Here is a 12,359-nt window from a genome sequence, read left to right as displayed (position 1 = left end):
GGAGGACACACATGGAGTTTAATTAGTGTACTCCTTCACGTACGCTAAGACAATAAGTTTAAAGCACACCAAAAGCATGTATTCTTAAACAAAAGATGAAATTTCTCTGTCCATAGGGGTTTTTTTTAGAAAAAATATTGCAGACCTTCGACGCTAACTTTTGTCTTCTTCCTTGATTACCTTCCAAGGATCAACATCCTTTTTATATGGAATTAAGGAACTTAAAAATTTTCTTCCGACTAATTTTTTTTGGATGAGATCCTGGATTGTGACAAATGGTATCAGAACGAACTCGGTCTATAGTCTATGTGGACTAGAAGATACTGTAGCACGCGTTCATGGAGATTGATCACGAGCCTATCGTGGTGCTTGTAATTAGATTTGAATGGATTTGAATTGTTAGTCTAATGAGGATGCCAGAGCTTAAATGGAAAGAGCATATGAGGACCCGCCTTGAGTTGTATATCGGTTATTCGTCGAAAAGATCTTAAATACTTATACACGACTAAAAAACCCCAAAAATATCTTTCTACTAGTCTTTTTGGATGAGGTCTTGAGGTGTGACAAGTCTTTCTGCCTTGACACTAAGTAAAATTACATGGATTGGACTAGAGATATGGTGATTTCTCTTGCTTTCATCGACACTCTAGCAACCGTAAAGATCTCCAAGCTCTCTCAATCCATTGCACATCACTTGCGCTGATAAAAAGGATGAAGCAACAGTTGGTAGCCACGGACGAGAGTCAATGTGGTGGACGCAACAGAAGCCATGGTTGGACAAGGACGACGGCAAGGGCACAGCGAATCCAATCACTAGTGCAGACTCTAGAAAATTCGAGTGATGGACATTAAAGACCGTACATTATTATTATTTTTTATAAATATGGTGTGGGTGGTAATTATTGAGCAAGGCATTTTCATTTCCTATGTTGCATATATCCATGCATTTGAAAATCATCTAGACCTGCATTCGTGTACATCATAAATTGTTTGCATCAAAGACTATACAGTATACAAAAAAATAAATCGAGCATCCATATAACAACTCAGACCTTACCTAAAAAATAATAGCAAAAAAATTTTACTTAAATTTATTGGTCGTATATAAATATCGAAAATATATGTAGTGCATAACCAATATGATACTAAACACACATTCTCGAGTTCTCATATACTCCCCATATGTAGGTCCCAGCATCCTTGCTAAAATTGGGTTATCAAAATTTAGTATGGTTTGGTCGGATAATCTAAATTTTAATATAGAGAATAGGTTACCAAGCCTCCTTCTTATGTGGGTGGCCAAAACAAACCAACATTATCTTTTTTGTGATCTTAATCTGAGCAGTAGGTGTATTTGGAAATTTTTTTTTTGGAGCATCTGCCAATGATCTACTAGCACTTGGTTGACAATAAGTGCTCAAATAAATGCAATTGGGAGAGAGTTTTGTTTGCATGATCAAGACTTGGAGCCTAATGGCTATTTAAAATAAAGGAACCTACTCTGAAGCAACAGAGATACACAGTTGTTTGTGAACACCTTAGGGGAAATAGTCCTGGGCACCCATCCAGTTTCTCTCCATGTTCCTATCCATCAGATTATCCACTGTCATAATCTCGTTTTGACTAACATTGACCAACCAACTATAGAAGTTTTTTACCCTTGGTATGATGGTTAAATTTCACACCTTGGCAAAGGAAGGCTTGCTAATTCCTCCTTATCAGGAAACCTGCTGAAGGATCTAATGGAGAAAACCAGATGTTGATTGCGGTGTCAAGCAAAGTGACAGCATATTTCTTTATCTTTGTTAAAAAAAATATGAATTCAGAGTATGATCTTTTTTTGCCTTTTTATCGTTTCATCATTTTGGAGCATAAGGAAGATAGGTGTTATTGTGTCCACAAATCCCTGTATTAATATGAAAAGGCACCTATATGTTACAAACCATGTACAAAAAATGCAAGTCCAGGAAAAAAATAAAAACTCATGCACAAAATGAGGATTCTAGGGATGGTGGCTTTCAAAGACTCGAGTACATTAAGAAGAGAGACTCTATTTTGAATTAGTTTCCTGAACAAGAACTCTATACCACTCTCCAAATATCCGGCGCGTGCTTCCAGTGTCCCCCAATTGTTTTTGTGCCTTTAGTAACTTCTCATCATCAACATCTTTGCAGGAAAGGCCCTCATAGGCAGCACGGAACAAGAAATCCACATTGCTTATTTCATTTAGATCCTCATGCTCTCCTTCAGAGGCCACTTTCCTCCTGCGCAAAGCCTTTGAAACAGAGGACCGCCTGGTAACCTTTGATTTTGGCTTGGGCTTGGACAACAAAGCCAAGATGGATGGTAGGAGAGCAAGGGTATTCTCTCTTGCTTCCACCAAGACCAGCACTATCATTAATAGCTCGCAATCCTTGTCCACTCTCAAACAAGACACATTTATTGCCCATTCGCTTCAATAATCTCTATTTTCTGAATCTAGTTCCTTGCACAAGTGTAAGCATCCAGTTTGCTTTCAGTAGTTGCATCTCCTCTTATTCGAAGGGACAACTGAAGGTCTTGACCGTCGTGCTTAGCGAAGTTGTCCCTTGCTTCACTGCATGAATCCAAAAGACTGATAGACCTTGTTGAGGAATAGTCCTACATTGGATAGATTGAGGACTTTAGTGCTCATCCATCTAGGCATCTACAAGCTTAAGTTTTTGGGTTGGATCTTAATGTGGTACCAGAGCTCAGAAGCTCGTGCAGCTGTACGCATCACCAAGCCCTCTCGAACCATCAAACAACATCTGAGCTTCTACAGCAGATGAAACCACACAAAGTCTGTAGCTTGTAGAGCCCATTTTTGACTCGATGGGGTGAGATGCAGAAGGCATGATGATTGATCGAACATGGCAAGGCTGGTCGGCAGAACCAGCCATCTTTGCTTTGAACGTGGAAACGCTGAAGGCTAGAAGACTAGAGAAAGAAGATGGTGGATCGGGGCCGTTTCTTGGTGAAATGCTCCTAGGCATTTCCCCAAACAGGTCGTAGGCACTTCTCTGTTATTTTAATGCCCACGACGACAAGTCCGAGAGGGAAGTCTGGCCCCGTACGAGCGGCATATGTCACTTGCCGCAGCGACGAAGGATCGTCATGTAGTGACTGTACGGGTGATTATAACGGTCACCGGGCGAAATTCGCTTCTAAAATTCATGCACCCAATTCGTATTGCCGGTAGAAGGCTAAACAGCCTCACAATCTTCTTCTTCTTCTTCTTCTTCTTCTTCTTTCTTCTTTTTTTTTTTTTGTTTTTTGTTAAGACAGGTGAATCATACCAGACGGGTATGGATGCGTGGATGGAGCTTAAGCTTAGGTCTAATCAAATTTCACTGAGATGAATTTCAAGATTCAGCTTTGAAATCAAGCATATTTTCAGTTCATCATTATGTTGCAGCTTGATTCAAGATTAATTTCAAACCGAGCCAGAAAAAAAAAAGAGCCTAATCAAGGAGCATAATAATTTTTAATTGAATTCAAAGTAATTTGAGCTTCAAACAAAGTAAAATTATATCTTGATCCAAGCTTAATTTCAAAGTTTGCTTCAAAATTTAATTAACAATTAATTGATTAAAAGATAAATATAATAATAATATAGAACTAAAATTTAGCCTGTGATCTATTATTTAAATAATATATAATACAAAATATTCAAGCTTGATTGAGTTTGCAATTTTAGTATTCGGAAGAGATGGTTTGTTGGTAATTTGTTCCGTTCATCTTGTGAGTCAAAAAATCTTATGCACTTTCTACTGTTAGTTACAAATTTTATTAACTTTGATGTTTTCCCAGGGTTTAATTAGGTCATATCAGATGCTGTGCAGCCAAATAAGTGAACCAACCACCACGCAAAACATGGCAAAAAATACACTCAGAGCAACTTTTTTAAATCTAGAGAACTTTGACTGAGATCTTGATTTCCAATATGAGTTTGCATCTCATGACTGAGGATATGCATATTTCTGATAAGAGTTTGGGTGTGTCATGAGAGGAACTAATGATCGCAATATCAGGAAAAGAATGATTACATCTTCCAAAATGGAATAAAACATCTCGATAATAGTACATGAGAGGAACTGATGATGGCATTGTCAGGAAAAGAATGATTGTTTATATAAGATTTTCCCTTTTTTTGTTACAGTTTATAAAAGATTTTAATACAACATTGCTGATCCCAATATCCATTTGGAGCAGACAGCAAGCTCGAAGTTGGTTCTCCAGACAAGTTGCATGCACAATTTAGCAGTTGCTTCCACTGACCTACATCACAGTATAGCTGAGCCAGTTACTTCCAAGCAAAAGACTATACTTAGCAGATGCTTCTCATTGAAAATAAAAGAATTCATACATGGAAAATTACCTGTATTAAAAATCAAATGCCAGGAGGGAATAGCCAAAAAATCGTAGCAATAATCTGCTGATGGCAATACAGATACAAGAGTGCCTCAGTTTGGTTATTCATGCTCTTGCTAGCAGCTGGCATCAATAAGAGAACATTCATGATGACACCAATCTAATGTATTAAAAAAGGATATTTCAAAAATTTGAACATTAAAACACAAATCATTCCAGAAACCAATTAAACCCATTCTAATTTTCTATAACAAGAATCCTTATAGAAGCACTGCCAATTTCTGCCAAATAAGAAATCTGAGCAGCTTGTTTTGGTTATTAAACAAGCACTTTAAAAAATTATATAGAAAACATACACAGTTAAATTAGGAGATAATCAGAGGGAAACCTACAACTAAACAATGACCGACAAGATGTGTTCTATCAGTTAGTGCTCCACCAGACATCCTTTTCCATTATTACCATCCAGGTTATCTGCAATCATGCCAAGAAGGTCTCTGAAAATCCTTTAATAAAACTTTCACCAAGGTTCTCATAAGTCTACCATGTCTTGTAACATAGATAAGTGCTCCTGATGGTAAGTTCTTGGGATATATTTTTCATGTAAAATCACTACATGCAATAATGAAAATTTAGTGTCTTTTCAAGTAATTCTCTCTAGTATCTGCAAACTCCAGGTAATAATCTCCATGCAAAATCACTTTTCCTAATAATTTGTCAAGCAAGCTTCATGCACATGGTTTTCAGTCTTGTCTATAAGATAACAGGGACTGACTGGTACAATCTAGATAAAATGTCAGCCACTATTTCCCCAGCCAGATCCTTTCATTTTCTGGGTTTCTCAATTGCGGACATGAAATTGTTCCCAATGACTGGGATCCAGCCATTAGATGGTGATCAGCGGGGTAGAGTTAATCATGAGGATGCCAATGGAGGTGGGCACATGGCAACTACATTCTCGTAGTTGGGCTGCAAGAGGAGGGCACCATGGCAGCAAAGATATAGCAAAGGAAGCAGCATTGCTGTGGGGCTGAATCTAGGAGACAAACTTGCCAATGATGATGGAACATGATGAATTTGTCATGTCTTGGTCAAGATACGGATGTAGCGGACTGAGCAGCCATTTGCAACAGTGAGGAGGGCAACAGCTCATCCATAGTTGGTGGGAGGAGGGCTTGGAAAAGTGAAGAGAAGGGAGGACTTGATGATGGTGGCACCGGGCAGCTGGTAGGTTCTGCATAGTTGGAGAAGGATCTCTTAGTTTTGCAGAAACTACTAGAATTCATCTAATACCGTTTATATTAGCATGCTCAAAGCAAAGGCAATTTACTTCACACACATAGACCCATCAAGCAAGTATGACAGAATCGATTGAAAAGGCATCTAATTTGATACTTGACCTTTGGCAAGCCTCATAAAACTTGTATTCACTTGCTTCAAATATATAGATCGACAGATAATCAGGAAACATCTCTCAGGGAGAGCAGATCATGTAATGTACATTAGGTTAGATAATCATCAACTCTATTCAGCTATATTTCTTCTTCCACACTATCTTTGTAGAGATGCAAGATGGAGAATCAAGCGAAGGACAAGAGGAGAGGATGGGTGGGAAAAAAAATATTTTGAAGCTTCCTCATTTCACTTCGTAGACTTCTAGTTGGCATACATAAAGACATCCATAATACTCTTCATATTTCCGAGTATATTACTCACCCTCCAATAATTCAGAATTTAACACAAAGGGAAGACTTTGAACCTTTTCATAAGTTACATTTATCAAGCTTGGAGCAAACTTTGCCCTGAATTTCTTAAACCTCATTCTTTAAAGAACACTCCAATTTTTTGCAGAATATCATCAAAAAGGCTTTCAGAGGGTATTTTTTTTAAAGTAAGATTTTCTTAATTAGCTGCTTTGTGAGGCTACATCCTCTCTTAAAAAGGAGCTCCATATGACTTTTTGGCCATATGATTAGGCAGGTCAATTGGTGATAGCACGAGCATATCAAGCTTTGTATTTACCATGGGAACAAAGCTCATCTCTTGGTTATCAGAAAATCAAAATATATAGGCATAATATCAGCCAAAGCGGAGAATATTATCTGCTAAAGCAACTTGCGAAGCAGTACTGCGAAGAAGAACTAATCATGAATTGGAAAGGCACATGTCTCCAGCTACCATCTATTACAACAATGTCAGGAATTGCCATGAGAAAGAACTAGATCCTTCATAATCAGACCAAGAAAAAAATTCTTTACATCAATATTTCCAGAAAAGATGTAGGTCTAAGAAGTGTTGAAGTTGTTTTGGCATATGAAAGTGTGATTTGACATATTAAAAGATGTCTACTGCAATGCAAGGGGACATTGAGAGTGTTCTTATGAAGAAAAGTTGTCACAGCCCTCATATAGGGTTAAAGTATGCTTGTACTAAGAAGTGTCAAGGTTGAACTTGAACAATCGTAAGATATTCTCAAACTAGCAACTTGTGAGAGTAAAGAGATTCTCTCAATAAGGAGCTCAATACAGCCTTTTGCCATCCATCTCCACATGTGTACCTTTTACTACCTTCTTATATAATATTCTAGACTTTACTGTACTTTTTCCTGCTTCTGATATGAAGATTGACAGTGTAAACTTTAATGAGTCATTAAATGTCAACCATCACTTACTAGTTTCCTTCTGTTCTATCCTGAAGACTTGTTTGCCTGCTAATCTTTAGGGCTCTGATTTGATATTCACGGGCATCTTAATAGACTGAAGACTTTATTTTCATCTCTGAGGCATGATTTCACCTTTGGGGCCAAAAGGAACAAAGAAGAAACTAGATAAGAAACAACAAGAAAGAAAAACAGAAGAAACGAGAGGAAAGGGAAAGCAGTGAGAAAGAGGAAGGAAAGTTTTTTCGTTCTTTTCCTTTTTTGATTTTGGGGGTGCGGTGGGGTTCAGGAGTGGGGATGGCTTACAGGCACATCTTTTCAGTCATATGTTTCCCATTTATATTAAATAAATTCAAAGGTATCCTTCTCCCTGTGTTAATCAGACCAAATTGCCCCTGTGCGAGTAAATTAAGTATAATATCACTAGCTTCTTGGCCTGAAATATGTGAAACAAGCCCAAAAGCAGCAGCTAGACAGAAAACACAGATTAGAAGGCAAACAAGTCTTCAGGATAGAGCTGAAGGAAACTAGTTGCATGCCCTAGAATACATAGAATTTAGCTCTACATCTTGATCAAAGTATGCAAGTTACTTTAGTCTTTGCTAAAGTTTGCAAATCATTCCAGACCAAAGTAAAAAGGGGCGGAGAACCATTGTTGATGGAGAATGTGGAGACTAGGATAATATTTGTCTTCTTTAGGTAAGTCATGTTTTAGATTATTTTGTGTTATGATGGTTTTTAATTCTTGTTTAGATTATACCATAAGGTAACTCAACTACTTGAATTTCATTTAGATGACACTAGTTCAGCAAGGCATGGCAAGGTGCTTTATGACTATAAGAAAAAGAAAAGAAAAAAATCAAACCTAAATTTGTTCTTCCTGTTGCACTTTCATTGAGGTGAAAACACCATTTCCTTTATTCTCTTTTACTAACCAAATTTGGAAATAGAACCTTTAAAGTGAGTGACTGACCATTGTAACCACTCTCTTTCACAACCATGGTTTGTATGTTCATGTCTTTCTCCATGGGCGTCAAATGTGTCAAGGTATGGCATGTAAGTATTTTGGTTGGTTTAACATAAGGAAAAGCATGCCTTTTTTTAGAGTATATATATTCAGTAACATATTATCTCAAAATTTTAGCATAAAAATAGACAAAATAACCAATTGCTATGGAATATAGCGCCTCTCAATCCAAAAGTCATAATCTATAATCATGAATTTCATTTGTAAAATCCTACGAGAGGGGAAAAAGATTCAAAAACAAGATGTCGGACTAGCTTAATGCTTAGATGCCATACTGGTGGCAAAATCACTATCTGCAATTGGCTTCTGACGAACTCTCAAAAAAAGATAAGAATTCCTCTAGTATATGTCAGATTTTGCAATTCTTAAGCCATTAAAAATCATGCTCATTGTTGGATTGGATGATATCAGCATCATCTTTAACTGCAAACTGCATTTTTATGGTAAAGCAATGTTCTAATGCTACGGTCGAAAGACAAGCTATCACCAACTTTGCATCAAAAAAGGACTGTACATTGGCTCTATTCAACTAGATATACATTCAATTTTGCTTTCCATGACACCAAAAACATTCCAACCTTTACATCATAAAGATTGACCTTGGAAGTGTTAACCTATGCAATTGCCAAATGGTAAAAACAATTCCTTTATTATTTACATAGCTTTATTGCATATCAGATCAATGATCATTAACCTCTTTTCAGAAGCAAGAATAATACCAATCATGCATCTTATTATAAATGAGATATATAGCTTACATTGTTTTCTTAATATTTATATTTATGCCATTTTTATTTGAATCTTTTTATTTACAGCTTTGCAATGCCTTCTCTTTTTCCAATCTCAATGATTTCCACCAACAACGTTTCATATGAAACAAAGCACTGCATATTTATAAAGCCTTAGGTTTGTCAACTGTGGACACGAATGTTTTACAACACCAACTTTGGAACCACATTTTTCCAAGGTCAAATGAAAAGGCATCACAATAGTTCCATTCAATAAAACATATAAATGAACCATAGCAAGCTTTCCTTTTCAAATCATCAGCTTTTATTATGAACAATATATAAAGAAGAATAACAGAGACAACATGATAACAATATAAGGAAGCCGAACTGACCAATGGATGTGCATAAATTATGCTTTCGCCTTCTTCAGGAACTTCAGCGAGCTCTCCAATGCCATGTAAGCCGATACATCAGTCAAGCTCTTGCTCTCCAACGCATAACCAAACACCTCATATGCCTCTGCAATCTTATTCGCCCGACACAGCGCCCTCACAAATGTGGCATAAGCTGCATTCTCCAGCTTCATACCTCCAGCCTTCATCACTCCATACAACTCCATCCCCTTCTCCAAACACTTGGCCTTGCACAGCCCCATTAGCAGTGTGTTGTATGTGCACTCATTTGGACTGCACCCCTTCTCCTCCATCTCTCCCAATAGCCTGAGCGCCCCCAAGGCATCGCCTTTCCTGCACATCCCATTCATTAGGGACGTGTAGGTCACCGTATCAGGGAAATGACCCGTGTTTGCCATCACATTGAGGAACCTTTTTGCCTGGTCGACCATCCCGGCCTTAGAGAGCCCATATATGAGGCTGTTATAGGTGACGAGATCAGGCTCGACTCCCTCATCCTTCATCTTGTTGTAGACCTCCATCACCTCGCCGCACTGATCCACTATGCAGTAACCCTTCATGATAGTGTTATAGAGGTAGCAATCAGGCTTGAAGCCGGCATCGGCGAGCACGCCGAGGAGGCGAGTGGCCTCACGGAGGTTGCGCCCGCGGCAGACGGCGTCGATGAGGATGGTGTAGGTGACGAGGTCGGGTCGGATACCGGAGGAGCGGCGGAGTTCGTCAATGAAGGCGTAGACGGACGAGATGGGGCGGGAACGGGCAAGGCGGCGGATAAGGAAGTTGTAGGTGAAGACGTCGGGGGGGACGGCGGCGGGGGAGGAAAAGGAGGAGAGGCGGCGGAGGAGGGCGCAGGCGTCGTCGAGGCGGCCGGCGGAGCAGAGGGCGCGGACGGCGAGGTCGGCGGAGGCGGCATCTGGGGGGAAGCCAGAGGAGGACATTAGGTCGAGCACGTTGAAGACGGGGGTGAGGTGGTCGTCGTTGTCGCCGACAGCTGGTTGGAGGCAGGAGTGACCGAGGAGGACGTGGAAGCAGGGGCGGTCGTGGGGGAGGTGGGAGGAGATGTGGCGGAAGAGGCAGAGTGCATCGGAGGGGGAGGCGCCGGCGTCGCAGAAGGAGCGGAGGAGGGTTGCGGGGTCAAGGGAGGCGCCAGCCTCGGCAGTGGCGGCGGAGAGGGAGTCGAAGGTGGCGACGGCGTCGGAGAGGACGGGGGATTGGAAGATGGGGGGAGGCGATGGGGAGGCGAGGGGAGAAGGGGTTTGGGTGGAGTGTTTCTTCTTCTTCTTGAGGGGGTTTTTGAGGAGGGAAGGGCGGTAGGGTTTGGGAGGAGGGGGAGAGGGGGATGGGGAGGGAGAAGGGTGAGGTTTGAGGAAGGCGAGGGGGAGCTTGGCGGAGCGCATGGAGGGAGGGAGCTTGCCCATTTGGTGTTTGATGAAAGTCTTCCTCCTCCTCCTCTTCTTCTTGTTCTCCTTCCTTGGGTTTCTTCTTGTTTGGTTTGAACTGCTGCTTTGGAACTGGAAGGTGGAATTGTGAGGGTTTTAGGGTTCCGGCGCGACGGAGTAGGGTTCAAGCGGATGGGGTCTTTCGTTCTCTCTCGGCTGTGCAATGTTAGATTTGGCACGGGCGATAAGTGGCACGTGCCTTAGTTCAGATAGCTTGAGCTAATTCCGGCAATGTGGTTCCCGTAATTTGCTCACACTGTTTGAACTAATTGCGGAATTCCAGATTCCGGGTTTAGTTTCAGACTCTCTCCACGCGACCACCGTTTAAATTTATTTTGAGCTAAAGCCAGCATATACTTCACCGATATTAGCTCAAACTATCTTCCGGCTTGCTTGCCACTCCTTTGCCCCCCTAATACTTGAAACTCCAAACACCTTTACCCTATACCCCCTTATGTTCTTCTTCTTGATCCCTAGTGTTTAACAAAATACCAAACTAATCAAATACTAATGATCTAATTGCATCAATCATTATTAGTTCAAGTAAAGTTATTGATTTTGTGATGCAGTCGATGACTTATCTTGATCGCTGCCTTGCACGATCCTTGAAATAAACGGATATAAGGGTCAAAAGCATGTGGTAAGCTTTAGAGATTATGGCAGGGAGGATAAGAGAAGGCCATGAATCCCAGCATAGAGGGAACTTATGTCTTCAGATCTGTATGATCCTTAACCACAATTTGATGAACCAAGGCCTTGCCATTCCACCAACTGGGTTTGATTAGATTGGCTTACACAATGTGCTTATCATGGTGATAACTGGTAAATCTATTTGCCCCAGGTGCAACCCCAAACACCCATTAAAAAGCTCAATCATTAATGGTTCGGCCCATCTGAAATGAACCACCTATGTCAATTCCTCAACTGCAATTCAATGACCATGAAGCCCAGACCAGGCCAGCCCAACTCATTTCGGCTAATGCTTCCTCCCACAGCCGCCTCTTCCATCTTTTAGGCTCCACCCTTGAGAGCCACTTTGCCTCGTCCCTGCCTTTTCCATCACTCAAGATTCCCCCACCAGACTCTTTTGCACTTTACACTTTATCTCTTCCTGTTAGAACTCAGGACCTCACCCAAAATATCTAGCTGGAAGTTATTATTTGGGTTCCTTGATCCTATATAAGTATCCAAGATCTACCCAGCAAATAACTGATGTGGGACTAAACACATGCCCGCACGAGTCCTCACATACTCCCTCCGTTCAAGCCCTGACGTCCTCGTCAGGCTAAGGGTTCAAATCCATCAAATCTAATCACAAATACCTCGATCGACCCGTAGTCAGCCCCAATGGATCCGTGCTGTAGTGTTCTGTAGTCCACATAGGTTATAGGTCGAGTCCGCTCTGATACCATTTGTCACAACTCAGGACCTCACTCAAAATGGCTAGCCTGTATAAGTACCCAAGATCTACCCAGCAAATAATCGATGTGAAACTAAACACATGCCCGCATGAGTCCTCACACTTCCACTGCTAAAGGCCTGTTTGGATGATTGGACTGAAAATCATAATTTTTGAGTGGGCCAACCCGAATCCATAAAAAGAGAAAAAGACCCGTTAGTTGTACTAGCCTAGCCCATGAATCCTATAAAATTTTCGGTGCAACCATCCAAATAGTCCCTAAATTGTTTGATAATGGA

The 12,359-nt window shown here is 40.6% G+C and overlaps 1 protein-coding gene across 6 annotated transcripts; it reads right to left on the bottom strand.

Moving 5' to 3' along the window:
* Positions 1–3,956: 3,956 nt before the first annotated feature.
* On the bottom strand, positions 3,957–10,957 carry LOC120107713 (Tetratricopeptide repeat (TPR)-like superfamily protein). Of its 6 annotated transcripts, none has more exons than XM_088712658.2 (4): positions 9,202–10,957; positions 4,785–5,626; positions 4,400–4,515; positions 3,957–4,299 (listed from the first exon to the last, which is right to left on the bottom strand). In XM_088712658.2, exon 1 carries the CDS (start codon positions 10,638–10,640, stop codon positions 9,219–9,221), a length of 1,422 nt encoding a protein of 473 aa, XP_088568784.1. In that variant the 5' UTR covers positions 10,641–10,957; the 3' UTR covers positions 3,957–4,299; positions 4,400–4,515; positions 4,785–5,626; positions 9,202–9,218. The 6 variants fall into 6 exon arrangements, with proteins under 6 accessions (XP_088568784.1, XP_088568785.1, XP_088568783.1 ...); XM_088712659.2 differs by having other exon boundaries at positions 5,446–5,626; XM_088712657.2 differs by having other exon boundaries at positions 4,400–5,626.
* Positions 10,958–12,359: the final 1,402 nt, after the last annotated feature.

The sequence above is a fragment of the Phoenix dactylifera genome, chromosome 16 (genome assembly GCF_051530095.1).
Source record: "Phoenix dactylifera cultivar Ajwa chromosome 16, Ajwa_hap1_PhDact_Kaust_v1.1, whole genome shotgun sequence".
Lineage (NCBI taxonomy): Eukaryota > Viridiplantae > Streptophyta > Magnoliopsida > Arecales > Arecaceae > Phoenix > Phoenix dactylifera.
This window is presented reverse-complemented; position numbering and strand designations above follow the sequence as displayed.

Coding starts and splice junctions, on each gene's coding strand:
- LOC120107713 (XM_088712657.2), bottom strand. CDS start 10,640: ATGGGCAAGCTCCCTCCCTCCATGCGCTCCGCCAAGCTCCCCCTCGCC.